At 53.8% G+C, this 25,588-nt stretch overlaps 2 protein-coding genes and 1 non-coding gene across 4 annotated transcripts in view; 1 reads left to right on the forward strand and 2 right to left on the reverse strand.

Annotated features, from left to right (window-relative positions):
* The window catches only part of PSAP (prosaposin), a 34,199-nt gene extending 17,646 nt beyond the window's left edge, over positions 1 to 16,553 (forward strand). Inside the window, exons 2-14 of the mRNA XM_036083930.2 lie at positions 1,184 to 1,317; positions 3,387 to 3,461; positions 4,026 to 4,151; positions 5,194 to 5,394; positions 5,975 to 6,118; positions 7,362 to 7,418; positions 11,199 to 11,330; positions 12,806 to 12,901; positions 13,194 to 13,380; positions 13,464 to 13,621; positions 13,937 to 14,017; positions 14,257 to 14,364; positions 15,424 to 16,553. Coding sequence (XP_035939823.1) covers positions 1,184 to 1,317; positions 3,387 to 3,461; positions 4,026 to 4,151; positions 5,194 to 5,394; positions 5,975 to 6,118; positions 7,362 to 7,418; positions 11,199 to 11,330; positions 12,806 to 12,901; positions 13,194 to 13,380; positions 13,464 to 13,621; positions 13,937 to 14,017; positions 14,257 to 14,364; positions 15,424 to 15,459 — 1,535 coding nt within the window. The 3' untranslated portion in view covers positions 15,460 to 16,553. The remainder of the gene's footprint in view (positions 1 to 1,183; positions 1,318 to 3,386; positions 3,462 to 4,025; positions 4,152 to 5,193; positions 5,395 to 5,974; positions 6,119 to 7,361; positions 7,419 to 11,198; positions 11,331 to 12,805; positions 12,902 to 13,193; positions 13,381 to 13,463; positions 13,622 to 13,936; positions 14,018 to 14,256; positions 14,365 to 15,423) is intronic.
* LOC118530477 (U6 spliceosomal RNA) lies at positions 2,058 to 2,160 on the reverse strand. The gene has a single exon (XR_004914682.1). It is a non-coding gene; the product is annotated as a U6 spliceosomal RNA (small nuclear RNA).
* A 210-nt stretch (positions 16,554 to 16,763) lies between the features above and the next one.
* The window catches only part of CDH23 (cadherin related 23), a 405,959-nt gene continuing 397,134 nt past the window's right edge, over positions 16,764 to 25,588 (reverse strand). The window contains exons 55-69 of one of the 2 annotated variants that reach the window (XM_078077622.1): positions 25,155 to 25,346; positions 24,890 to 25,003; positions 24,158 to 24,287; positions 23,797 to 24,048; positions 23,527 to 23,688; positions 21,708 to 21,964; positions 21,259 to 21,356; positions 20,726 to 20,846; positions 20,566 to 20,645; positions 20,388 to 20,428; positions 20,165 to 20,225; positions 19,551 to 19,680; positions 19,228 to 19,350; positions 18,717 to 18,821; positions 16,764 to 17,854 (exon numbers count right to left, since the gene is read on the reverse strand). In XM_078077622.1, coding sequence (XP_077933748.1) covers positions 17,528 to 17,854; positions 18,717 to 18,821; positions 19,228 to 19,350; positions 19,551 to 19,680; positions 20,165 to 20,225; positions 20,388 to 20,428; positions 20,566 to 20,645; positions 20,726 to 20,846; positions 21,259 to 21,356; positions 21,708 to 21,964; positions 23,527 to 23,688; positions 23,797 to 24,048; positions 24,158 to 24,287; positions 24,890 to 25,003; positions 25,155 to 25,346 — 2,193 coding nt within the window. In that variant the 3' untranslated portion in view covers positions 16,764 to 17,527. Of the gene's footprint in view, positions 17,855 to 18,716; positions 18,822 to 19,227; positions 19,351 to 19,550; positions 19,681 to 20,164; positions 20,268 to 20,387; positions 20,429 to 20,565; positions 20,646 to 20,725; positions 20,847 to 21,258; positions 21,357 to 21,707; positions 21,965 to 23,526; positions 23,689 to 23,796; positions 24,049 to 24,157; positions 24,288 to 24,889; positions 25,004 to 25,154; positions 25,347 to 25,588 lie in introns of both variants that reach the window. The other variant, XM_036083911.2, reaches the window with a different exon arrangement.

Genomic DNA, 25,588 nt, shown 5'->3' on the forward strand with positions numbered 1-25,588 from the left:
GAATTTTTTTCTATTTGATATATAATGTTTTTATACTTTACAGCTACATAATCTTTTTAGTAAGAATCATTAGTTTTTCCCCCCTCTATTTTTGGCCATTCAGGTCACATCTACTTTTATTTTTAGTATTGTGAATTATACTTAATATATTTATGCATATCATATTTTGCCTCTTGGAATGCTGTATTTCCTTATAATCCATTTCTAGAAGTAGATTACTTTTGTTTTTTAAAGTAGGCTCCACACCCAACGTGGAGCCCAATGTGGGGCTTAAACTCATGACCCTGAGATCAAGACCTGAGCTGAGATCAGGAGTTGGGGACTGAGCCTCCAAGGTGCCCCTAGAAGTGGATTACTTTTTTGAAGAAGATTTTTTTTTTCCAGTTTTTGAAATACATTAAGAAGTCGTCCTTACCAGTCACACTTTATCGGCCGTACAAATGCATATTCTGCTACAAACTTGTCACTTTTTCCCCCCCTTGGCTATTTAACTTTCAAAATATGGCACCTTCTTGCTGTAACTGGCGTTTCTTTGGTCCTAGGGGACTTTGTATCTTTCTTGTGTTTTTCCCTAGTCCCATTTCTGCGCATGTGACTTCTGCCTGAGTCCTTTCTTATCACAGCACATGCCATGCTGTGCACCCGGTTTTGAGTGGACACGTATTCACTGGGTGATACCAAAGTGGATTATGGAGGGTTTTTTTGTTAGTAGACTTATGTGCACATATTCACAAAGCTAGATTTATAAAAGGGCTCTTTTACTAGAATATTAAGAGTCATTGTTTTTGTAATGAGAATATGAATCTTGTTTTCCCTACAGATTAAAAAAACCTGACTTTGTCATTCTTCAGAAGTTAAAAATTTTTTATAATTAAATATGTCAGTGTTTTCTCGCATGATTTATTCATGAAAGATTTTTAAGGTTGTAAAGATAAAAAGGCCTCATACTCTTTAAAGATAGTTTGAGAGGAAAAAAGCAAAGCAGGTAGTCCCTGGTCCCTCCTAGCCCTGTGACTTAGACTGAGACATCACTGAGCTTCTTGACCCAATGCCGCTGTGTGGTTTGTGTGCCACGCAGCTGGGTGAGGGGCTGAGCTGCTGTCCAGCTCAGTGCCCGGGCTGGTGCTTCACCCTGGGTAGGTGAGTGAGGTGGGACGCCTTCTCATGCTGGTTTTTCTTTTAGCTCTAGCCAGCCCTGTCCTGGGCCTGAAGGAATGCACCAGAGGCTCAGCAGTGTGGTGTCAGAACGTGAAGACGGCAGCTGATTGTGGGGCCCTGAAGCACTGCCTGCAGACCGTCTGGAACAAGCCGACGGTGGTAAGTGCCGTTGGGACCGTACCCAATCTCCTTATGTCGTCTGTAGCTGTTGCCATTTACAAAGCGCTTTCTTTTGCCTCACTTCGTTTGCTCCTCCCGGTGACCCTGCGAGGGAGGCAGGATCTGTTGCAGGGTGGATCCATTTTAGCACAGTGGAAACGGAGTCTCAGAGAGGTTAAGGTTCTATTCCCCCAAGGTCAGGGAGTCTCTTTTTGGCAGTGAGAGGCTTGAGGTCCGCCCATAGCCACCACTGTGTGCACTCCATGCTGCCTTCTGGGCCACTGTGCACGTCCCACCTCTGCACTCCAGGTGAGGGACCAGAGGTTTGCAGCTTCCGTTCCCGGGGCTGGGTACAATGGCACAGCTCTATCCCTTGGTCACTCAAAAAAATAGATGCTAGGGGCGCCTGGGTGGTGTAGTCGGTTAAGCGTCGGAGTCTTGGTTTCAGCTCAGGTCTTGATCTCAGGGTCATGAGATCGAGCCCCAGGCTCTGCACTCAGCACTGAGTCTGCTTGAGTTTCTCCCTCTGTTGCTATGTGCTCTCTCTCCCAAATAAATATATACATCTTAAAAAAAAGTGGATGCTAAACTTTTGAAATGCTTCCCTGCTTTTTGGTATTTTCATTCTTTGCCTCTCGCAGACAGGCAGATCGCGGATTCAGACCCTAGAGCTTAGTAGCTATTTAAAATGTTATTTCTAGCTATAGCCAAACTGGAAAAGATGCTACTGAATTTTTTTTTTTAATATGGAACACTTCACAAATTTGCGTGTCATCCTTGCATAGGGGCCATGCTAATCTTTTCTGTATTGTTCCAATTTTAGTATATGTGCTGCCGAAGCAAGGCTGATGCTACTGATTTTTCATCTAAATGGTGTTAAATATAGCGTATTAATGTGGGGCTCCTTACATTCATGGGGAATACTCTGAGATGACAAAGCTCAAGTGCATTCTTCCTGCGACCTGAACCCTTAGGAGACGCCTGAGCTTTGTTGGCTGTACCAGCTGACTGCAGAACATGCATGTGGCTTGCTCCGGGATGTGCCACCCCTGACTGTGTGTGGAGTTCCAGGTCTAAAACTTGTCATCAGCGGCCACTAGTGCTGCTTCATTAAGAGAAGAATAATTAAAGACCCTGTTCTTTTAGAAATAGTTTCTGAATTCGCTGAAACACTACCCTCTGTGGCCAAAATTACTTTCTGATTTGGTTTCTAATTTGCTTCTCATCTTGTTTTTAATACGGCTTCCTCTTTTCAAATTCAGCCTGTGACAAAGGGAGGACTTTAGCTCTTCCCTTTTGATAAGGCAGTTTCATGGTTGCCTGCATCCGGTATTAGCCTGATAAGGCGCAGAGGTTCAAATTGATTTCTTTCAACGCAGCTAAGTTCACAGGTGTTCCTTCATCTCACCCAGACGTGTTAGGTCCTTCCTTCTTTATGGGTTCAAAATCAGTTGCCCTCAAAAGGGAGCTTCCCACGAGCCTCAAGAAGCAGCTAGAATCGCCATGTCCTGGGCCACATGGGGCCCGGGGTGCCCAGGCTTCTCGGGACAGGCATGCTGTTTCTGAGCTCTGGGGTGGTGACGTATGGCTTCCACGAGAGCATAGCAGCCCCTGGGAGCTGGAAGGTCGGTAGAGTGCGGGAGTCAGTGCCAGTGTCCGGCTGGGCTTCTCTGCCGCACCCCCTTTTACTCTGTGATAGTAATTGACCCCAGGTGACCGGTTTTCTCTGATTTCTGCTGCTCTGATTTTCACCTTTCCAAGCCTCAGTTTCCTCCTGGAGCTGTTGTGAGCATTATGACATTTGGCCTGTGCCATGTGTGCTGAGGTGTAGACGGTACAAGAAGGAAAGGGTATCTATCCCTAGAAGCACAGAGTGTTCTGGTCAGGCCTGCCTGACCCTGCTCCTTCCCCTGGGCTTTCCATCTAGGTGGGGAACCAGGATGTGCCAGTGTGTCTGACGTCCTTGGTTAGATAGAATAGGACAGAGGCCGGGCGGCTTTGCAGCTGTGTATGGTGTGCGTTACGTCCTGCAAATACAGATCTCTCTCCCTCATGTTCTTTCCTCTTAGAAATCCCTTCCCTGCGACATATGCAAAGATGTCATCACTGCAGCTGGCGACATGCTGAAAGACAATGCCACCGAGGTGAGCTGCCGGGAGTATGTGTGACCTTGTGTGAGCAGTGACCATGTGTGAGCAGTGACCACGTGGTCATGTGCATCCGTTCCTTAAACGAGCTGTCTGCAGCTTTGGGGGTCTGACAAGGGATGGTCTAGGTAGAAAGTAGTTCAGATCTTGTGAGCCACATACTTTTTCTGTCACATATTTTTTTTTCTTTCTTCCCCGTATCCTTTAAAAATGTAAAAACCATCCTGAGCCACAGGCTGTAGCTTGCTGTTCCCTGGCCTCGGTGTTTAAATGCCCGGGGTCGATGGGGATTTTCGTATCGCTGGTCGCTACCTTTAGGTCCGTTTTGGCCATCTCTGCTCAGGATTCCCTGTGCCCATGAGACTGTAGTCAGAGCAGCTTCATTTTGAGGAATGTCTGCTTTTTGCCTGTTTGACCAGTGCAGCCACGGCCAGCCACTAGCCCTCTCCCAGGACTCTTCCCTGAGGCCGCTGTTTGCTGGGAGCTGTGGAGGTCCTCTGCTCTCAGTCGTTTGCAGAGCAGAAGTCCATCCTGATCCGACCCTTGCCTGTATCCCCTTAGCAAGAGATACTCGTGTACTTGGAGAAGACCTGTGACTGGCTGCCTAATCCGAACTTGTCTGCCTCGTGCAAAGAGATGGTTGACTCCTACCTCCCAGTCATCCTGGACATGATTAAAGGACAAATGGTATGTGGTGGAGAACAGACTCTTCCTTTAGGGAACTTCCGGGGCCCAGGGAGGTGCCAGCCCAGAACAGAATGATTAAAGTGGAAAGTCTTTTCATGGATTTGGATTTTCTCAACAGCTTGTTACTATAGTTTTGACATCTAAGATAGCTTTGGCCAGTAGAACACTCTGCTTGTAACTTTCACAGTTGGGGGAGAGTACAGGAAATGGGAGAGTTACAGGAAATGTAGAATACTGAAGGAATTGTAAACTGCTATAACATTTATACGTGCCTGTTTGCTAACTCATGTCAGATCTTTAGCTCTCCCTTTGAGCATGCAATTCATTTCATTTCTGTGGTTTTTATCCTAAGTGGACTGAGCTACAGGGGTGTTCTGCTTGCATTCAAATAAGCATCTACTGTGCACAAACCACGTGCTATTGCACTGGTTTTCAGCCACAAACAAGGAGCTGGGTTTGTGGAATTTAGAAAGACCCTAAGAAAGAAGAGGTGTTCAAAAAACAGGGCCAGCAGTGCAGGAGTGTGCTAAGACTGGACCAAGGTTTTGGCGAGGGTGGCATGGGTCACACCATGCAAGGCCTTTTAGGCTCTATTTAAGGATTGCAGGTGCAAGTAGGAAGTCCTCGGAGGGTTCAAGGGGAGAAGTGACCTTCTGTAAAGGGTTTGGACTAGGTCCCATCATTTGGGAGTTGGAAGGGGGAAGCTGGCAGGACAGTCCATGTGAGATGTGATGGGGCAGTGGAGGTAGACAGATGCACGTTCTGTTTCAGAGGAGAAATGGGCTGTTACCTGCTGAGGGAGGGGAGGAACAGAGAGAGGAGTGAGGAATGTCTTCCAGGTCTCTGGCTTGAGCTTCTGGGAGCCGGGTGGGGGAGCCATTTGCTTAAGGTGGAGATGGAGGGGGAGCAGGTCGGGTGGTTTTTGAGCAGGGCATGAATATGAGGTCAGGAGGTAAGGACAGGGACTCATTCAGGGGCACCGGGTGGTGGTTTTGTTTTCCTCTGGGAAGAGGATTTCCAGCTGGACTTACTTCCCCACTAGAGCCGTCCTGGGGAGGTGTGCTCTGCCCTCAATCTCTGCGAGTCTCTTCAGAAGCATCTGGCAGAACTGAATCACCAGAAACAGCTCGAGTCCAATAAGATCCCGGAAATGGATGTGGCTGAGGTGGTGGCTCCCTTTATGGCCAACATCCCCCTCCTCCTGTACCCTCAGGACGGCCCCCACAGCGAGCCCCAGCAGAAGGTAAGGCAGTAGGCCCAGCCGCTGAGGGCCCCGTTTCTGATTGGAGTAGAGATGGGACGTGAGAGAGGCTGTGTGTGTGTGTGTGTGTGTGTGTGTGTGTGTGTGTGTATGTGTTTTCTCAAACTGGGGGCTTATTCCTTCATTTGACCCTGCAGTTACCCGAGCCACCCTTCAAATAGTTGTGCCATGGAGGTTCTGAAGAACTTGGGATATTTAAAGTATGCAAAGACTTCTCTGCGTTCCAATTAAATTTTATTGAAATCAATGCCTAATTGATTTTAAGCCTGTTGATAATTTTAGAGCCTATAAAAACACAGAACTGGGGCCTCTGGTTGGCTCGCTCCATGGAGCGTGTAGCTCTTGATCTTAGGGTTGTGAGTTCGAGCGCCATGTTGGGTGTAGCCATTACTTAAAAACAAAAAACTTCAAAAACACAGAACTGTTCAGTAAGTCACCCCCTAGTGCTGTGGTCATGAACACATAAGGAAATCGTCTTGGGAATTTGGATTCTTTTAGTTACCATAGGAGTATGCTGTGTTTACAGCCTGAAACACCCCCCCGCCCCCCCCCGCCCCCGTAGGCTGGTGGGGACGTCTGCCAGGACTGCATCCAGATGGTGACGGACATCCAGAATGCCGTAAGGACCAACTCCACCTTTGTCGAGGCCTTGGTGGACCATGCCAAGGCGCAGTGTGACCTCCTGGGGCCCGGCATGGCTGACATGGTAAGCCTTCTCTCTTCATGCATGGGAGGGTGTGCTGGACCAGGGAGCTTGGCTCTGGACATTGGAGCGGGGGACCCAAGAAAACTTCAGTTACTGAGGTACCGTTTTAAGTTCCATCCCCGGGGCTTTGAGGAAGAGATGGTTCAAACAACGCCCATTTTCTTTTTCCCAGAAAGCAACTGGAATAGTTGGTGGGTACTTAAATACTTTGTTGGTTAGTTGAATTTGTATACGTAACCAAACACTTGGTATAAAAGAGTGGAAGGAGACCACTTTTGTGAGGATTCGTTTTCCTCCTGGTCACCGTATAAGAAACAACACTAGAATCCTTTATAAGCTTGTTTTTAAAAGCCTGGCTGTTGTATAGTCATAATTCTAAGTGTGCGCTGTCCATGGGAAGCCGTGCAGGGGCTTGCAAGAGATTCACTCGGGACGCCTTCCTTACCTTGGTGAATGTTAGTCCTGCAGGCTAAGAAACTCATTTTGTTAGTCTCTTAGAGGGTTTCACTTCTTGGACCCTATTCACATTAACCACACGTGTGTGAAGTTGACGTGTAAAACCTGTAAAATGCTAGTTTTGTACCTGGTAACGGAAAAACCTTGGTGTAGGGAAACTGGTTGTAATAACTCCATGGGTCTGGGATCTAGAGCAGCCTTCTTGGGTAGGAATGGCTGGTTCTGGGAGCTCTGGGTTCTTCTCTGTTGACTCCCTCTGGGAATCTTTTGGCCTCCTTGAAGTATCTTTGTATATCGCTGTGTTAACTTGGCTTCCCCAGTTCAGCCCTGTCTGAGGGCTGTTACTACCCTTGGCTTTCTCACCATGGGGGCATTCCAGTGTGGCCAGAACTATTCTGTGAGGGTCTGCAGGAATTCCTCCTGGATTTCAGCTTTAAAGTCTTGTCCAGGAATGTATGAGTGAGTTTGAAAAGTCACGTAGGGTTCCTAGCAGCATGTCTTAAATCCGCATTCAGAATTGCTCCTGAGTGGTTGCTCTGTGACCTCGGGGCAAGTTTGGGCTGTAAAAGGAGATTGGAGGACCTCATCTCATTCTCAACACACCCTTTGCACACCTTTTCCTATCAGGTATAGGAAAAACAAATTACCATCTTTATCTCAAGATGTTTGTAAGACTGTACTCTTGGAAATGTGACAGTCACGCGGTGCCATTGTTGGGAATATGCTGGGTTTTTGGTGTGTGATCGCAGAGGTTAGTGTCATTAAAAACTGGTTTGTCTCTCCCCAGTGCAAGAACTATATCAACCAGTATTCTGACATCGCCGTCCAGATGATGATGCATATGGTAGGTGCCATGGGAAGTTCCCTGCTCGCATTCTTTGCCTCAAACTTTGCAATTCCCGGGATTGTGAGCATTACATGGTTTAGTTTTCCTTTTCTCCCTTCAGATAATGAATTGGGTCACAATGAACCTTGTTCCACCAGCAGACTCTTCCTGCAACTCAGTCCCATTTCCGCCCCCCCCGCCCCCCTTCACCTTCCCCAGCCAGGGGACAGGCTGAGGCAGCTCTACCCCCAGGATGGCCCTGGTGGCTTTCTGGTGGTTATTAGTTGGCCTGTGTATATTGAGCTGGCCATCAGATTTCTGGTATCTGGCTTTTACCCAGGGACCCGTGGGAATAGTCTGCTCTGGAGCTAGGCCAGGCCTGAGGATTGCTGCATTGCGGCTTGAGTTTACTGGTGCAGGGAGCCCTGCCCGCCAAGAGTCGGTCCTGCCCCGCAGCAGTGTTAGCCGTGGCTGCTGCTGGAGCCCGTAACTCCCGCACTTGCCTCTGACGCGTCCAGGCGGTGAGGGCACCCCTCCGTTGTTAGGGGTAGAAGATATAGGTGGTGGCAGTGGGCTAGCTAGCTCCGTGCAGAAAACCGTGGTGCAGGGCAGGGTGGGCTGAAGGGATTCTTACTTGGGAACGTGCCCTGGCTTCCTGAGATCTAAGCTGCGGGGGCTGAGGGGGTGGGTTGTACTGTGTCTCCATCCTGCTGACTTTCTACTACGTTGAGTATGTTCTCTAACCAGCGGTCAGCAGCCTGTGGCCCACTGCCTATTTCTGTGAAGTTCTAATGGGGCACAGTGATGCTTATCGCATTTCGTCCTGCGACGACAGAGTTGCGGAGCTGAGAGCTGACAGCCAGCACAGTAAAAGATTGACCCTGTGGCCTTGCTGGAACTGCTCAGGGGCTCCGTCCAGGCACGAGAGAGCTTATTTGGGATGATTACACCATGCCTGTTCTAAAAATACTTCAGAGGCAGCTTACAGAGACACACAGCTAGAGTGCTAGAGTAGGAAATAAATAAGCCTTTGATTTTGATTTGGTTAACTGCTTCCTCATAGCTAACCAAAAATTTTCTCATCCTAAAAGATAGACTACACAGATGTTTTTTGCAAACACGGATAATACTTCCCAAATCACAAATCACTTGTGGTTTAAAAAAAAAAAAAGCAGTGAGGTAGTATGGTTTTATATTACTTTAAACTTTGTAGTTTGCATTATTTTGCTTCTGAATGTATTGGTCGTTAAACATTCTTGTAAATGATTTATAAGTGATTGCGTAGTCTACTGTTTGGGTAGAACATAATTTCCGTAACCCATCCGCTTTGGGTGTTCAGGTGGCTTTGGGGTTTGTCTTGGGACTCAAAAGCCTGTGCAGATCCCCTTTTCTCCCATAGTACAGATAACTAGAACTGGAATTGCTGAATCAAAGGGTAAGGCTTTTGATCTTTTGTCAAATCGGCCTTCCAGGCTAGCATCTGGCTACCTGGGGAAGTTGCCCTGAGGCCTGCCCAGGCAGCAGCGGATGTGGTGCAGGATCCCTGACCCCCCCGGGTGTATTTTATATTCTAGCACACACCCCTGATTTGGGCAGTCCTGTGTCATGTTCCACTTTGCTGCTTCTCACCTTGCAGGCATGTGGGGCTTAGGCATCTGGGGATGGAGAGCTCCTCATCACCTGGCATTTTCTGGGATCTGCTGTCCAATGTTTTGAGTATGATTTGGTGTGTCAGGGGCATGGGGACAGGGCACACACCAGCTGGACAGTGTGGTCTGTCCCTTGAGGGCCAGAAGAGCTTTCAGGGCCCCCTTGAAATAGTAGGAACAAGGTAGGTTGCTGATTTGTGACTGCAAGGTTTCCCCTGAACTTCTGGTGACGTACTTAACACCTTCGTTAACTGATGGTTGTTATTTTAATTTTTTCTTAACTGTTGTGTCGTTTCCTTTCTCTTATTTTCATCTCCGATTTCCTGTTTTTTTGTTCAACAGCAGGATCAGGTATGTGATGGGGAATTTGCTTGTAGTAGTGGTCTGCTGCTTGTTGTAGTTATTTTGCTCATTTTTTTTTTTTTTTTTTTAACGGCATGATCTGTGTTAATAGGCTGGTGGGGGAGCTTCTGCATCTCTCTCCTGTGATTTAATACTTGAGGTACTGGGGTTCTCCTCTCCCCTTCAAGGGACCAGAAAGGGAAGCCAGCAGGGCCTTGGACTCCGGGTAAAAACCAGTGCTCAGCTGGCCATGTGCATGCCACCAGTGTGATGATGGGGAACCACGGGTGACCCCGGAGATGCCTCGGCCTCCTTAACTGTAGGCCTGACTTCCGGTGGGACACCTTGTTTCTGTCATGACTCGAGGGAGCATTGCATGTCTTTAGTCCTGTTTTCTGTGACCCTAGAAATGCTTCTGCTGCATGAGCAAATCATTTCCAAATAGTGAGCAGACTGTTCCCGTCTGTTGGATCCAGAGAGTTGGAAACAATCTCTTGATTTGTGGCTTCTTCCCCTCTGGGTGATGGGGTCCTGCAGCTCCTGGAGCCACATCAGATGGCTCAAAAGCCAGGCCAATGGTTGCATAATATTGGGACCATGCTCCCAGACTGTACTTAACTGAGCTAGTACCCCCTTCTGAGTACTGGCATCTCTCTGTGGGAATAAATATTTTTCAAAGGTATTTTGAAGTCTAATGGGAGAGGGCTTTGGCTGAAATGCCCGCATTTTCACCCGGGCTGCCCCAAGGAGGAAGTAGAACAAAGTTCATTTGAGACAAAAGCAGCCACACACCTCCTGAGTCTTTGTCTTTTTTCTAAAAAGCTTGCTGTGTCTTTGGCCCCATTCTGGTTTTCTCCCCATTCTTAAAGTGTGCCAGAGACAGAATATTTAGGATACTTTCAGATTTTCTCAATCTTACTTAATTTTAGAGACTTCTCGATATTAAAACAAGGTGAACAATAGCCATGGTCTAGCTCTCTTGCATTAACAGGTCTCGTGTTAGCAGTCCTATCCTGCTGCTCTATGGTTTGGTGGTGGGAGGCAATTGCTATCAGGCCCAGAGCTAGGTGCTGGTTGTATTTGGTTCACAAAGTATACAGAGCATGTATGCTTTTCTCACTCTTGGCCATCGTCATGGTGAAATGGTCAAGATGTCCAAATTACCTAGTTCCCTGTGGTTTGGTGTCTGGATGGGAAAGGGGATCAGTCTGGAGCTTCTGTGACCTGAAAGAATTCATCGGTTGGGGGCATTGGGTTTTTGTGTGTACTGTGTTTGTGCAGTCGTAAAAATAGAATGTGGTTTTTTTAAAAAGTCAACCATTTTTTCTTACACGGTCCTAACACTGAAAGATCTAAGACATTTGGCTTTCTGTTAGTTTGTGGGCATGGTGGTTCCTCCTCTAGAAAGAACATGCAGCTTATTTCCTACTGAGAGTGAACCAGCTCGACCGAGAAACAGGTTCTAGAGCAGACCAGGTGTCCTCGGAGAGGCTGTGATTGCCTGTGAAAGGGAAACAGGTGCCAGAAGTCTAACTTCCCTGGGGTGCTCCCTGGCTGGAGCAGGGACAGCGGTTTTGTCTGCTCTCCCTTCGGAGCTTTGTGTGGCCTCCTCCCCGTGTGAAACTGGTACATGTGCACTTACAGGAGTCCCTTGAGATTTAACATGGCGTCTTAGCTGTTTTGGCAGTCAGTCTTGATGCTGTGACCAGGGTGCTCCCCCAGCACCCCGACCTTTGTGTGTAGACAATGGGACTGAGGGATGGTGGGTGCGGGCCTGCATCTGACTGCTTTTTCTGTGCCTTCTCAGCAACCCAAGGAGATTTGTGGCCTGGTTGGGTTCTGCGACCAAGTGAAGGAGATGCCCATGCAGACTCTGATCCCTGCCAAAGTGGTCTCGGAGAACATCATCCCTGCGTTGGAACTGGTGGAGCCCATTAAGGTACCTGATGGCATCGTGTTGTCCTGGCCAGGGCCGTGTCATGCCCAGGCCACTCCACATTGTACCACATTCTGTGAGGCACATGCTTTTTTGGTTCCCTGCCGACTCCTAAAGGGATTTGAGTTTGAGACCATTCATTAGTGTGTGGTGTCCCTGTATAAGTACAGTGTCCCGCTCCCAGCCCTGAGTACGTGTATTTCCTTGGTTATGAACCCGTGTGCTCCGCGGGATCAGCCTCCATCTGCAGCACGTCTCCAGCCTCCTCTGACACGTTTCTGCCCCTCCGCCCTGCCCACCGTCACCGCGGCGCAAACCTCATGTTCCCAGGACACCCAGGGCTCACACACAAGCCTCTTGGTGTGCTGCTTGCGAGCATGGGGGTGTGTGTGGTTTCCCTAGCGCCTTCACTTGGTAAGGAGCCACCGTGTTCCCCGAGCAGTTCACGTTCAGCGCCTGTTACGGGCCCAGCAGTGTGTTAGAGACTGAGTCCTGAAACCGTTCACCTGGAGGAGTCAACAGACTTGTCCCGGCGTTCATGTGGCTCCCGCTTTAGTTCTTAAAAGGGCCCAGGCCCCATGACGTTTTACCACGTGGCACACGCATGTGCTTATTCCAGAACTTCCGTGTCACCTGACCTTTAGCGGTCTCGTCTCCCTCTGCTGTCCTTCCTCAGCATGAGCGGTGTCTGTAGCACCGGTTAAGAAGTCAGATGGAGTTGGGGAGGCAGAAGTGCCCTGTTTTGCTGACTGAATTAATAGCCAGAGGAGATGAAGGAGAGTTACAGCTTACATTGTAGCCGCACGGGACTCCTACGTTTAAATAAAATCACACAAAATTTAAAACAGTTCAGTTCGGTGGTTGCCCTGGCCACATTTCAGGTGTGGTCTGTGCTGCTCTGCTGGACAGCAGAGATGGAGGTGTGTCTACTGTCACAGAAAGTTGTGTTTAGCAGTATTACTTTATTAGAGGCTGGCTCTGGGAAAGCAGTCTCAGGTACTCGTGAGACGTGAAACACAGGAGCAGACCTGAAATGTGTTTAAAGCTCTGTCTTGTAAACAGCAGACAGGTAGTGAGTCCTCACTCTGCCCTGCACCCCCACCCACCTTCCCAAAATGACTCTGGAACGCTGAAATGATGGTGACCAGATAAGATATCTCATACGGCCTGCTCTTTGGGGTTTTCGAAGCAGGTTTTATTGCTTCTGTCTTCGTGAAGTATGAATTCCTGGTTTTTCTGTGGGGTTGGGGGTGCGTGGTGGGAGGTAGTGGTGGTAGAGCACTGGGCAAAGGGATGGGTCTCCCACCACGTAAAACCAGCAGGGACAGGAACTTGGACACTGGGAGGAAGCCACCCTGTGTGTGACATTCTCCTGTCCCTGGCCACAGGGTGTCCCTTCCCCTTTAGAGCTGCTAGCAGGACCCAGGGGGGTGAGGTGAGGGTCTCAGCATTAAAGTGCTCTCCTGCCCTTCCCACAGAAGGACATGGTCCAGGCGAAGGCTAATGTTTACTGCGAGGTGTGCGAGTACGTGGTAAAGGAGGTGGTCAAGCTCATTGACAACAACAGGACTGAGGTATGTGCATTTCTAGAATGCTAGGGTGTTCCTGTTCCCTGGTGGCAGAACCAGCAGAGAGGTGGGCTTGGCCCTTGCCAGCATTGGACACCAGCTCTGGGAATCCGCACACCGGCCGCCCACCGGTGGGTCCCTCTGGGCTGGGGTTGGGCTGCTTTGTAGGTCTCGTCTTTGTGGGGAGGAAATAGCACCTGGCTGTGGGCTGGTTTCCTGGTCATGTTAGTATTCTGAGATTCTTTCCCAGCCCTATCCAGCCTCTCTTCTAGTAGGATCCTCTTGTTCTGTGTTTCAGGAAGAAATACTTCACGCTTTGGATAAAGTGTGCTCAAAGTTGCCTACGTCCTTATCCGAAGAGTGCCAGGAGGTGGTGGACACTTACGGCGCCTCCATCCTGTCGATCCTCCTGCAGGAGGCGAGCCCTGAGATCGTGTGCAGCATGCTCCATCTGTGCTCCAGCCAGGGGCTGCCTGTGCTGCCTGGTGAGCGGGGTGAGGGGGCGGCTGGCCGGCCCCTGGGGCTCGGGAGGGCCCTGCCGGCACTGAGCCTGTGCTCCTGTGTGTAGTCCGTGTGATTCAGCCCAAGGACGGTGGCTTCTGTGAGGTGTGCAAGAGGCTGGTGAGCTATGTGGACCACAACCTGGAGAAAAACAGCACGAAGCAGGAGATCCTGTCTGCTCTCGAGAAAGGCTGCAGCTTCCTGCCCGAGTCATACCAGAAGCAGGTACGCCCTGGGCTGCTTTAGGCCAGAAGGTCCGAACCTGCCTGCAGAGTGCAAAGGCTGGGGTAGCTCCTCGATTGTGCCCCCGATTGAAGTTTTCAGGGAAAACTAGCCATTTCTTAGAGGAGTCTGTTGGCTCAAGGGGAGCCGCGGAGGGGCAGTAATGGGAGCAGCTGAGGGGAGGCTGAGTGTGGGTGGGTGGGGGCATCTGGGAAGGGGGTGCCGGGCTGGCAGAGCATGCGTAGCACCCCTTCTTTTATGCCTCCACTCTGCATGGGCACGCCTCGACCTGGACCTGTCTCCCTCTTTACCTAACAGTGTGATCAGTTTGTGACTGAGTACGAGCCCGTGCTAATAGAAGTCCTGGTGGAGGTGATGGACCCTTCCTTCGTGTGCTTGGTAAGCTTCTGGGCAGTGTGGGGCCCGGCCGGTTCTGCATAGAGCAGGGGCTCCTCTGAGGTTCTGCCAGAGTCTCTGGGGATGGACTGTGGGAGGAGGACAGGGCTTTCCCTCAGCGGCACTGACTTTGGAAGTGCATGTCCGAGCTCTAGTTCTAGCTGCTTCTAGAAGCTGATAATCTCTGGTTTTGAAAAGGATCAGTAGGGCAGATCTAATTCTTCCCCGTTTTCACCACATAGAAAATCGGAGCCTGCCCTGCAGCCCATAAGCCTCTTTTGGGAACCGAGAAGTGTGTGTGGGGCCCCAGCTACTGGTGCCGGAGCATGGAGGCAGCAGCCGAGTGCAATGTGAGTAGCTCGGCCGCCGCTCCTGGGATAAGCCTGGGCTGGGAGCTCTAGCTGGCCTTCGTGTCAGGGAAAGCACGGAGGCCCAGAGCAGCAGCTAGGCTTATTTGAGGCCACCCAGCAAAGGCAGGAGGACTGATGACATTCTTGCCTTTGAGAAGTAAAGGGTGGGGGTATTTTTTAGTGTTTTTTTTGCTTCTGCTTCCTTGTTTTTGCCTTTAGTTCCCTTCTGACAGGGTCAGGATCGGATTTGCATGAGGCCACCCTAGAGATTGCACAAGTCCTCCTCTCCCTGGGGTCAGTCTTGGCTGGAGCCTGGCCTGAGTCTTCACCCAAGGCCGAGCCGTTGTTCTTGAGTGGCCCTGAGGCGTGGTGCCTGCCCGGAGGTTCCAGGGCCTGTGGCGCCGCCCTGGCTGGGCCGCCCCCGGTGGTGCGCCCCACACTGCTCGCGCGGGTGGGGACGTGTGGACCAGCCAGCTACTTAATGTGCTTTTGCGCAGCTGCTTCTTACTCCAGTGGGTTCCTCATGACCAGTGGGGCATGGCCGCTGGTCTGGTTGCCATCAGTTTGGGCCCCTGCGGGGAAGGGGCAGTGATGCCCACCTGGCCATGTCCAGCTCCTTGCCCCGCCGGCCCCAGCGCATAGCACAGTCAGGGGAGGAGTAGGTCCCTGCTGCCGTCCTGGGTGAAGGGGCCTGTGGGGCCACTGTTCTCAAGGCCTGAGCCGGGGTGCACTCCTTTGGGTGAGTTCGGCCTTGGGGGCCTCCATGCCGCCTGCTGAACGCTGGGACTCCGCCTGTAACCAGGTGGAGGGGTCTCGGGCCCTCCTGCATGGGTGCTCACCTGTAAAACACTCAGGGGCTCTGCAGCTGCTGCTCCGGACTCTTGCCTTAGGAGTCGCCGACGCTCGGGGGCCACATGCTCCCCAGTTGTAAGTGGGGTGCTGTCCAGCTGACTAGGACAGGAGAACAAGTTCCATTTTTGGGTGATGTCTGCTGCTGGAACAGGCCAGGAGTAGAGTTTGTCACGTGAAGACTAAGTCCAGCTTCCTCTCTCCCGTCAGGCTGTGGAGCATTGCAAACGTCACGTGTGGAACTAGAAGGGGGACGTTCCATCTTGGAGAAACTACAGCATCTTTTCCTACTTGTGTGTCTGGGGCAGTGAACATCCCATCTGTTGACTCTGTTATAAAAATAGGTTCCCTTTCCCTCCCTCCCTCCCTGTCCCCCGTAGCATTGCTTTCCGTGCGGGGCGTGCCTGGCCTGCAGCTGCCCCGCTGCTTCACTGTCCCTTTCCTTTGCCTAGACAGGTGAGGATGGACCGTGCACTGGAGGGCTTTCAGCCTGCCCTTGTGTGGTGGTTCCCTGGAGGAGGTGGTGGGGGGCTCTGGGGGCCGGCGCGAGCCAGAGCTGCTTGACAGAAGGCTCTCCATCCTGTTGGCTGGGGCCTTGTTCTGAGCCCTCTGCCTGCTCCTCAGCAGGGACCTCCCCTCTTCCTGGGCCGTTCTCCAGAGAAGCAGAACAAAGGTAGTGTTACATGAAAGATCAGAGGCTCAGAATAGAGGCTTTTTAAAACCACGTAGTTTTCACCGTAGGGGAGATTTGGGAGGCACCTGCTCAGGAGGCCTGGGTGGGTCTCGGGGTCGCTGTCCCTGGGTCACCCTCCAATTCAGCTTTGGGGTGTCTTTCCTGGTGATGCCTTGGTCGGGGTTCTGTGGATCTGGGTGGGAGGGGGAAACCTGTCTGAATGTCGTCTGCTAGCTCTACGTGCAGGTCCTGTGGGCCTGGCGTGCGTGCGTGTGTGTGTGTGTGTGTGTGTGGACAGCGGTGGCTGCCTGCTTGCTCTCGTGTCTGCCCGGCCGCTGGAGCCTTGCTTTGTGCGTCTCTAGTGCCTCCCGGCCCCTCACCTCCATCCCCCATTTCCTAGCTGGTCTTTCTGGCCTTCAGATAAATGTGGATGTAAATGTGGATGAGAAGCTCCTAAGCCTCTGTCAGGTAGAGGGGTGCTGGGGGTGCTGTCCCGGGGCCTTGGCTGCCGCCTGTCTCTCCCGTTGGGCCTCCTCTTCTGTCCCACTTCTAGTTGCCAGGAGACAGCGAGACATGCAGTTGCTATTAAATGGACTTAATGACTTTTTTGATTCGTTTTGCACTAAAGTTTCTGTGATTTAACAATAAATAAAGTCTGTTAACCAGACCTGAGCCTGAGTGCTTCTGTAACACTTCAGCCCGCGTTTGGTTTCTGAGTTGCTGCAGGGCCACGGACCTGTGGGTGTCCAGGGTCCTCTGGCCCCTCTTGGCCGCAGAAAGCGAGCAAAGTGGGCAAAGAGAATCCCCCCCCATTGACTAGGCCCCCTCCCCCTTGCCCCAGGCCAACCCCGAGGGTAGTTTACTGAGCCACAACGAATTGAATTGCCTCCTTGTGAGTTGTTTTTCTTATTTAAAATGCAGACCATTCCAGAAACGTTCAGTGAGTACCAGTTAAAATCAAGGGGAAAATGTTGAGGGAATAACTTAAAATAAAAAAGGAATACACACAAACACTCTACATTCAGAACCCAAGGGAACACCAGTCCTTTCTCTTTATGAGCCGGCACGTTTGGGAAGCCAGCAGAATGTAGAGAACGCAGTTCGCTGACATTGACCATGTCCGTGTGGGGAGGTAGGGATCACTCACAGCCCCCAGCTGGGTATCCAGCCGGGGGATGTGCTAGAAATGCATTGGGACTTGAGCTGAAGTCAGAATCAAGGCCAGGTGGGGTAAGTCAGCTCTGGACCTCCCTCCCCTGGTGCTGGGCGTGGGGGGGGGAGGGGGGGATGGACAGGGATGTGGGGAGGGGAGAGGGAGAGGGCCTGCGTGGCCTTTTTAGAGCTCAGCCTGGGCTGAGTTCGTCCTCAGACTCCTGGGCCCCCAGTGACCCTCCTTACCTTGTCCTTAGATGCTTATCATTTTTGTTTGGTTTTCTTAAAAAAATAACAAATTTTATGAAGGTGGAGGTCAGGTGCTGAATGGGCGTCTGGCAGAAGCGGAGTCTGAGCAACTGGAGCGGGCTCCACCAGGCCGGCCCGAGGTGGTACAGCCCTGGCCGGCCTGGGGAGGGGCCCACACTGTGGTCCTGCTCTGCCCTGCCCCGGGAGGATGGGGGACAGCAGCGAGGCCCCCCCGTCTGGTCATAGCTCTGTGATCTCCAGGGGGCTCTCCAGGATCACATCACGAAGCTTGTGCAGGGGCGTGGATTTGGCCGACTCCGTGCGGGCGTTGCGCTCGAAGGCGCTGGCTTCCGCGGTGGTCAGGGTCTCCAGCGAGCGGCCCAGACCCTTCTGGTCGTCCTCGGGCAGGCTGTTAAGGTCAGTGGCCAGCAGCGTGCCGGTGCTGCCGTGCACCGTGTGGATGCCGTCGGGCCCCTTGAGCTCTGTGGGCGGCTTGTGGCGGAAGCGCAGGCTGCCCTGGGCGGGGCTGCGCTCCCCCGGCTCCTCCTCCCGCTCCGTCTGGATCAGCTGCAAGAGGCCAGGATCCGCCAGTGGCTCTGGGACCCGCCCAGGCTCAGGGCCATGCCCAAGGGCTGAGCAGGTGGCTGGCCCCAGAGTCACACCTGCTGTGTCACTGTTTCTTCCCTCCCGCACACGGGTAACTGCAAGGCACTCAGGGCTCGAGCTGCAGTAGGCCTGTCAGCTGACGACAGTGTTTCTCAAACTGGGTACAAAGGGGGCACCACGGACACTTAGGGTGGTGGTCTTAGAACATGGGCTTCCCGTGAGAATCTTGAATTCTGTGTATTTAATGATCTATAAAGATCCTGTGATGCAGTTTTGGGATCTGGATTTGTTACCAATCTGTCCTCAAACAGGATCCACTCTGGCCAGGTAGGGAGTGTCCACAGGTGAAGTTGGAGGGGTGACAGGATATAGTGGAAACTCACCATGTGGCACTTTTGTCCCGTGTGGAACTGTTAGCTCTGGCCTATTCCATTTGGGAATTGTTGGCCCAATTGGAAATCTGAGTTTTTAAATAAAGTCTGAGTTCTTAAAGTGTTGACATTACTACAGGCAAACAAACCTATATAGACCCGTTTGACCCTGAGCCAGTGTCCTATAGGACATCACTCCTTCAGGGCATCTTCTTGGGCCCCTCAAGTCTGAGAAACACTCCCCAGTACCCACCCTGGGAAAGCCCACTGTGGAGCCCAGCAAGTAGACTTCCTGGAGCCCACCCATTGCTGTCTGTCTTTGGCCCTGGCTGCTGAACTCTAGAGACTGAGAAGGATGAGGGTGGCTGGGGAGAGAGACTGAGAGAGGGAGGGAGGGAATGAGCACCCCCAGCGCTGGGGCACAGCACACAGCTCCGGGCCCGCCCGGCTACCTCAGAGATGGAGGAGTGGCAGGAGGAGGCTTTTTGCACCATCCGCTGTGCAAAGAGCTTTTTGAGCCGCAGGTAATCCTCCAGGACCACCTTGAGCAGCGAGCCCTGGGGGAGGGAGAGGGTTAACCCCCCACCAAGGCCCTCCCCTGCCTGCCACACCCCTCACTAACTCTGATGGGGGTGATGGAAGGTGCTAGTAGTCTAGGGTGCACAGGCACCTGATCCGAGGGTAGAGGATTGGGAGCAGAGCTTGCTGGTGACAGTGACCAGCCAGACCCACGTGGGCTCCAGGCCACTGCAGGCTGAAGCAGCTCCCCATCAGCCCGGTGCCCGGGCCCCTCTTTCTGCGCAGTCCCTCTTGCCCAGTTCTAGCTGAGCCTAGAGGTGGAAAAGTTGTTTCCCAGGATCCTCCCCCATTCCTGTATCCTCTGCAGCTAGTCCTAGTGCAGTCAGAGGTCTGGATGCAGGGCCCTGAGGGGGTGTGGTGCAGGAGCCTGCAGGGAGGACTCACCTTGATGGGGCCCTCCCGAATGATCTGGCCCAGCTTGGCAATGTTGTCATACTCCTGGATGGCTGCCCGCAGGTACCGGTCATCATCAGGCTTGACTGCTGCCGGTTCACGCCCAAAAGTTCCCTGGGGGGAGAGAACACGAACTGGAGCAGAGGTAGACTGCATGCACACACGTGTACATACACACCCGGAGCAGTGGATACAATCCCCCCACCCCCCACCCCCGGAACCCAGCTCCTTGGCGAGCAGTGGCCAAGACCTGCTTTACCTCCACCCCATCCCTCACGACTGTCCCCCTGCCCCCAGCTCTGGCCCCGGCTCACATGGGTGCGGGTGGGGCTATTCCATAGGTCTGCGATCTCACTCAGGTTCTCTGGCAGGTCGTCCTCATGCTCAGCCTGGGCAGCCAGCTCCAGGTTCCGACAGAAAGGATCCAGCCACACGGGGTTGGCTCTGCATGTTGGGGGTGGTGGAGGGTTGGAGTGAGGAGGGACAGCCTGAGTGCACAGATGCTCTTGTAGCTTCACCACTAACCCCTGCCCTCTTCCCTGGCCAGCATGGGACTGGTGGTTCAGGGCCATGAGAAGGAGGCCCCTTGCCTGTGGCCCTCAGGGGTTCACCCTCCCACACTAGGATCCTGCAGGAACCAGGGCGACAGTGTCAGTCTGGATCAGCTTGGGTCCAGCGGCCTCACACTGCATGTGGTATCCAAAGTCTATATCCCCTGGCACTGGGGCCCAATTAGGGTGTGGATCCCAGCTCAGCCAATAGTTTCTGAGTGTAGAGAAGGGTGACTGGCCCACTAGGGGGCACCACCACCCCAAGTTTTAGCTAGTCTGGTCCCTCAGAGCTTGAGGGGTGGTAGAGAACCTACTCCAACTGGGTCCTGGGCAGGCCTCCCCAAAGTGCACCCTGAGGGCTCAGGGACCCCACTTACCCATCAAAGGAATACTTGTTGGTGTTGGGCATGTCCATGATGTCGATGAAACCACGGTTCCCTGTAGGGAGAAGTGCTGCGGCATGGAGGGGAGGGGTGCACCCTGCTGGGCCGGGGGAGCCGAGCCAGCCTTGTGAGGCCTAGGCAGGCACTCTAGGCCCCTCGGGGCCCCTCCTGCCCTCTCAGCCACCCCCCCCCACCCCCCATCACAGCCCTTGCTCACCTGCTGAGCCAGCCACGATGGCTTTGAGCTTCCTCTTGTGTCTGGAGGGAAGCAGAGAGAGGGGCTGGTGAAGGAGGCTGGGCAGGGCTGGCATCTCAGGGCCCTGCCTACCTCTGTGACTGTCCCAGGAGCAGGGCTGGTCAGCCTGTCCCAGGGCAGGGAGGTGGGGGTCACTCACACAGTCCTGTAGTACCAGTTCATGAGGATGAAGAGCATGGCCGCCAAGAAGAGGAGAATGGCCAGGACAATGATCGCCATCTGGGGGAGTGGGGCCAGGCATGAGTGGGCAAGAGCACCCAGGGCAGAGGGGCGGCGGGGCTGGGTGCCACCAGGACTACCTGCAGGGCGGACATGTCATCGGGCAGCCGGACAGAGATGGCAGGCTGCACATCCAGAACGTTGTAGTTCCGGAAGAGATTCCGTAGCTGCTCCTTGTTCTCGTCAATCATCTGGATCACCCTGCGCAAGGGGCAAGGGCCTCAGCTCCCCTCAGCCATTCCTTAAGAGCTTGTCCCACGCAGAAAGGTCTGCAGAGCTCTTGCCTCTGACTCCCAAATTCAACCCCACCAAGCCTTGCAAGATCAGATCCCACCCAGCTAGAATAGCTTTGTATCTCATAGGGTTCACCACCCCTCAACACAAGATCCTGCTTGCTCCTCGCCATCCATGTAGTACTTGGCATTTTACAGATGGGGAGAGTAAGGCTCAGAGGAGTGGAGGACACCCCCAAACTATTCTCTACTGGCCCTGCCGAGGGGGGAACCCCCACACAGCCAGCCTGATGGTGTTATCTGCCTCCTTTGGGGGGGGTCCCTCCCCAACTCCAGGGCAGGGAGGTCGGGCTGACGGTCTGAGCACAGACCCCACCCACCGGTCCACGTCCAGGATGCGGTTGGTATCGCGGTTCACCACATGGATGAGCAGCTCGGTCTGTGCGAAGTTCACCCGACCCTTCTTGTCCACATGGAACTAGGCGAGAGGGGGCATGGTGGGCTGTGGCAGGAGCAAGGAATGGGATGGGGAGCCCCTCCTGGCCTGCCCTGCCAATAAACGCATCGCTGCTGAGTGCTCCCCGAGGACCAAGCATGATGCCAATCACTTCACTGCATGGGGCTGGGCACTATTAGCAGCCCCATTTTATAGGTGAGGATACTGAGGGCCAGAGACGTGGAAGGACTTTTCCGAGGCCACGTTGCTAGGGAATGACAGAGGCGGCACAGACCCCCTTTCAGACCCCTGATCTCTCTGCCATGCCCTGTCCCTGTGGCCTGGTCCCCCTCCCCTCACAGCCCCTAGACCCGGGGCGGTTCCATGGGGCACCTGCACATCATCAGTGTTGACGATGGCACCAGTGATGTTGGAGAGCAGGCGGATGAACTCCTCCTCAAAGCCACGCACGCGGTCGGGGATCTCATTAATGACGATCTTGACACGCTGGTCATCCCTCAGGATGTAGATGCCGATGATGGCTGTGTCGTTGTGGCCTGCTAGGTCCCGGGCCACGATGTCCACCACAAAGTAGCCGGGGCTGTAGGCCATGAAGAGGTCGAAGGTGCGCAGGATACCATCCACACTCCCTGTGGGAAGAGCCCACGGGCAGGTGCAGCTCAGGGACCACCCAGTGCCCCTGAATCCCCTGGGAAGGGGTGAGGGCCAGGGGCATTTGGACACACCGAGGGGAGGCAGCATCTCAGGCCGTAAGTGCCCACAGGGCCCAGGAGAGAGCAGAGATGACTGAGGCGTGGGGACAAGCGAACGTGAGTGTTCATCTGAGGGAGCAGTGGCATTGGCCTCGGCTCAGCTGATCTATCATCCTCAGAGAAGGCGGCCGCTGCTGCCCGAACTGGTACTTCTAGAGATTTCTAAGTTTTTACTTAAACCCTGCCAAGTTCAAACACAGCTGTGGGCTGCACTGACCTAAGGATGGTAAGTTTGGGACTCCTCTGTCCCATGCTGGGGGATCAGGGAACATGTCTGAGCCCCCCCACTGACTCTCTCTCACACACACATGCACTTCAGAATTCCACAGCCGTACTACAGAGATGACCCGAGGTGCTGTGGCAGTCTTGTCTTAGAAGACCGTAGACCTGGGTTTAAGATCTGCCACTTTCTGGCTGTGTGACCTTTAGCAAGCTACATAGCCTCTCTGTGCCTTGATTTACTAAACTAAGAGCAGCAGTAGATCAGAGGACAAAGGATGGCATCTGGTTGTGTGACCAGAGGAGGTGGCCTGTGAATTAGGCTCGAGAGGATGGTAATGGGGAGCGTATCTGAAGGCAGAGGTGAAGGTCAAGATGGTATTTCAGGAGGTGAAGACAAAGAGCGAAGGCCAACGGAGGGTGGTATAGAAAAGGCTGAAGGAGTGCTGAGGCGTTCAGCTCTGGGTGGACACCGGGCCCTTACAGGTAGTGGGCGGGCTGTGGAAACAGAAGAGGGACTGGGAGGAAGACCTGGTGAACCTTGAAAGGCAGGCCAAGGAAGGAGTCTAGACTGACTCCTGTAGGCAAGAGTGGGGAAGGGGTTGGGTCTAGAAGTAAGGTCATGGGACACCCACCAGGACACCTTCTTGAACTTGACCCAAGAGGCTCAGCTATCCACACAGGCAAATGCACAAGTCAACATGCATACCTTTAGGTACATATGTGCCCCCCAGTGCTTAGCACAATGCCTGACCCGGGGGAGGGAGAGGTACACAAATGGGAAGACAGGTGGACATACGGAAAGGAGGAGGATGGGAATGTGGATGGATGAATGGACAGATGGGTAGATGGGTGGACGGATGGATGAGTGAGAGGATGGACAGATGCCCGGGGTGGGGCAGACTGACACATGCGTGGGTGAATGGATGGATGGATGGATGGATGGATGAATAACGGATGGATGAGAAGATGGAGGGAAGGAAGGAAGGAGAAAGCGGGTGGGTAGATGGAGAGATGGAGACGTGGATCAGAGACTAGAAAGGTAGATGGAAGAAAGGATTCACAAGGGGCTGGCTGGATGACGGTTAGATGGGAGGGTGAATGGAAGGATTCACATGGCTGGCTGGCCAGTCACTCATACCCTGTGGTGCCCACACAGACCCCATCTCCTCCAGACTACAGTCCATGCAGTGACAGAGGTCTTGGGTGGAGGCTCCTACCCATGGTGAAGACCTGGCCCACGTCCTCAGAGTCATTGGCGAGGGCCCGAAAGTAGTGGATGGCCAGGATGCTGTAGAAGACGAGGCTGTTGTTGCCAATGTCTGCATCCAGGGCCAGCACCTGGATCAACTCTGAGCCCACCTTGGCATCGGTGGCCACTCCTGCGGAACGGGCAGGCGGATCTAAGTGGCAGGGCCGGGGGAGAGAGGGGGCGCTCTGTCCCCAGGACCCAGACCCCGCCCCCGGGACCCAGACCCCGCCCCCGGCACCTGCGGTGTACTCGGCCTTGGTGAAGCGCGGGGGCTGGTCGTTGATGTCTTCTAGCACGACGCGCACCTCCTGCAGGGTGAGGTCGGTGACCAGGTCGAGGGCCGGAGAGGGCCCCCGCGGGGGTGTCCAGCTGCGGTTGCTCGAGGCCTTGACGATGAAGGAGAAGACAGATTCCCGCTCCCGGTCCAGGTCCCGCAGCACCAGCAGGCGCCCGTCAGGCTGCAGATGGAAGTTCTTCTCTGCGTTGCCGGCTGGGGGCGGGACCACGGCACAGGGTGAGGAGGTGGGGCCGGGGTGGGGCATGGTGGGGTCCTCTCCAGCCCCAGGGTCGGTAGGACATGAGCCCCCCGCAGGCCCCACCTGCAATGAAGTAGTACACGATGGCGTTGGGGCCCTCGTCTGCGTCCACGGCGCCTGTCACGTTGCCCACGAGGGTGCCACGTGGAGAGTGCTCGGGCACTGTCAGCAACTGGTACTGGGGGCTGCCTTTCTGCAGGGGGGAGAGGGGGGCCACAGGAGGCCACGGTCGGAGGGCCCCAGGCAGTGCCTTTTGTGGGCTGAGGGAATTCACTGCCCAGGCCCCGTGGGGTGAGCAGAGCTTCTGGAACATCAAGAAGCATGGGTTGGGCCTGGCCTGGCCTGTTCTATGAAGCAAAGAGCTTCACAGAACACCTGAGCCGATGTCTGAACAAGCGGGCACAGTCACATACACGTGCATGTGCGCACACTCGCACTCACACGGTCTCCGGGGAACCTCACATCCCATGTGCACACAAGAAAAAACCCCAGCACGTCGCAGAGTCTGAGTCAACAGGAGGGGCTCAGGCCCAGCTCCGTGCAGCAGAGCTGAATTTCAGGTTTCCTGCGTGCTCTCGTGCATGCAATCAGGAGAGCTACCTCTCCACAAGGCCGGCCTGTTGGCTTTGCTGACTGCCGAGTAGTACCTTGAAATAGCAACTGCTCAGTAAATATTTGTTCTGTGAGGTGCGTGCAGGGTTTCCGAATGTAACCACACGTAGCGGCAGTGTGCACAGGGGTGGGTGAGTCCCTGTGTGGGTGTGGCTGGGGCGGGGCGGGGCGGGGTGAGCTCACTGGAGGCCTCACAAAGAGGGGTTCGTTGTCGTCAATGTCCTCCAGGGCCACTTGCAGCGGCTGCATGGTCTCGTATGGCACTGGCTGGCCCAGGTCGCTCGCCACCAGGATGAGCTGGGGGACAGAAGAACATAGTCAGAGGAGGGCACCCCCGGGGAGCCAGCTCACCACCCTGGCAGGCATTCTAGGTGGGGAGGGGGTGGCCCTGTGCCCGGAGGAAAGCCCCGCCCCGGCCCCGCCCCTCATCCGGGCCCCGCCCCCTTACGCTGTACAGGGCCTGTTTCTCGCGGTCCAGGCGCTGAGCTGTCTGGATGAGGCCGCTGATGGGGTCGATGGTGAAGTACTCCCAGTCCCGGTTGCCCGCCGTCTTCAGGAAGCTGTAGCGCACGGCCCCATTGAGGCCCTCGTCCTTGTCTGTGGCATAGACCTCATATACATTGGAGCGCAGCGGGATCTCCTGCGGTGGGGGGTGGCGGGGGTTGGCAGGGAGGCTCCTGGGGCGTCTGAGAGAATCCCAGCTCCCAGGCCCTGACGGCGCTCTTGTTCTTTCTCCTCACTCAGCAGACTGTCCTTGCCACCTTCCAGCATCCTTAGGAAACGTCTGCCGGCTTAGCTGCTCTCCTGGAGTCTTGAGCACCTGCTAGAACATCCCTTCACCCCACCCCCACTGCACTGCCCCTCGGTGGACCTGCCTGGTCT

Source organism: Halichoerus grypus, chromosome 7 (genome assembly GCF_964656455.1).
Source record: "Halichoerus grypus chromosome 7, mHalGry1.hap1.1, whole genome shotgun sequence".
In the NCBI taxonomy this organism is placed as follows: domain Eukaryota; kingdom Metazoa; phylum Chordata; class Mammalia; order Carnivora; family Phocidae; genus Halichoerus; species Halichoerus grypus.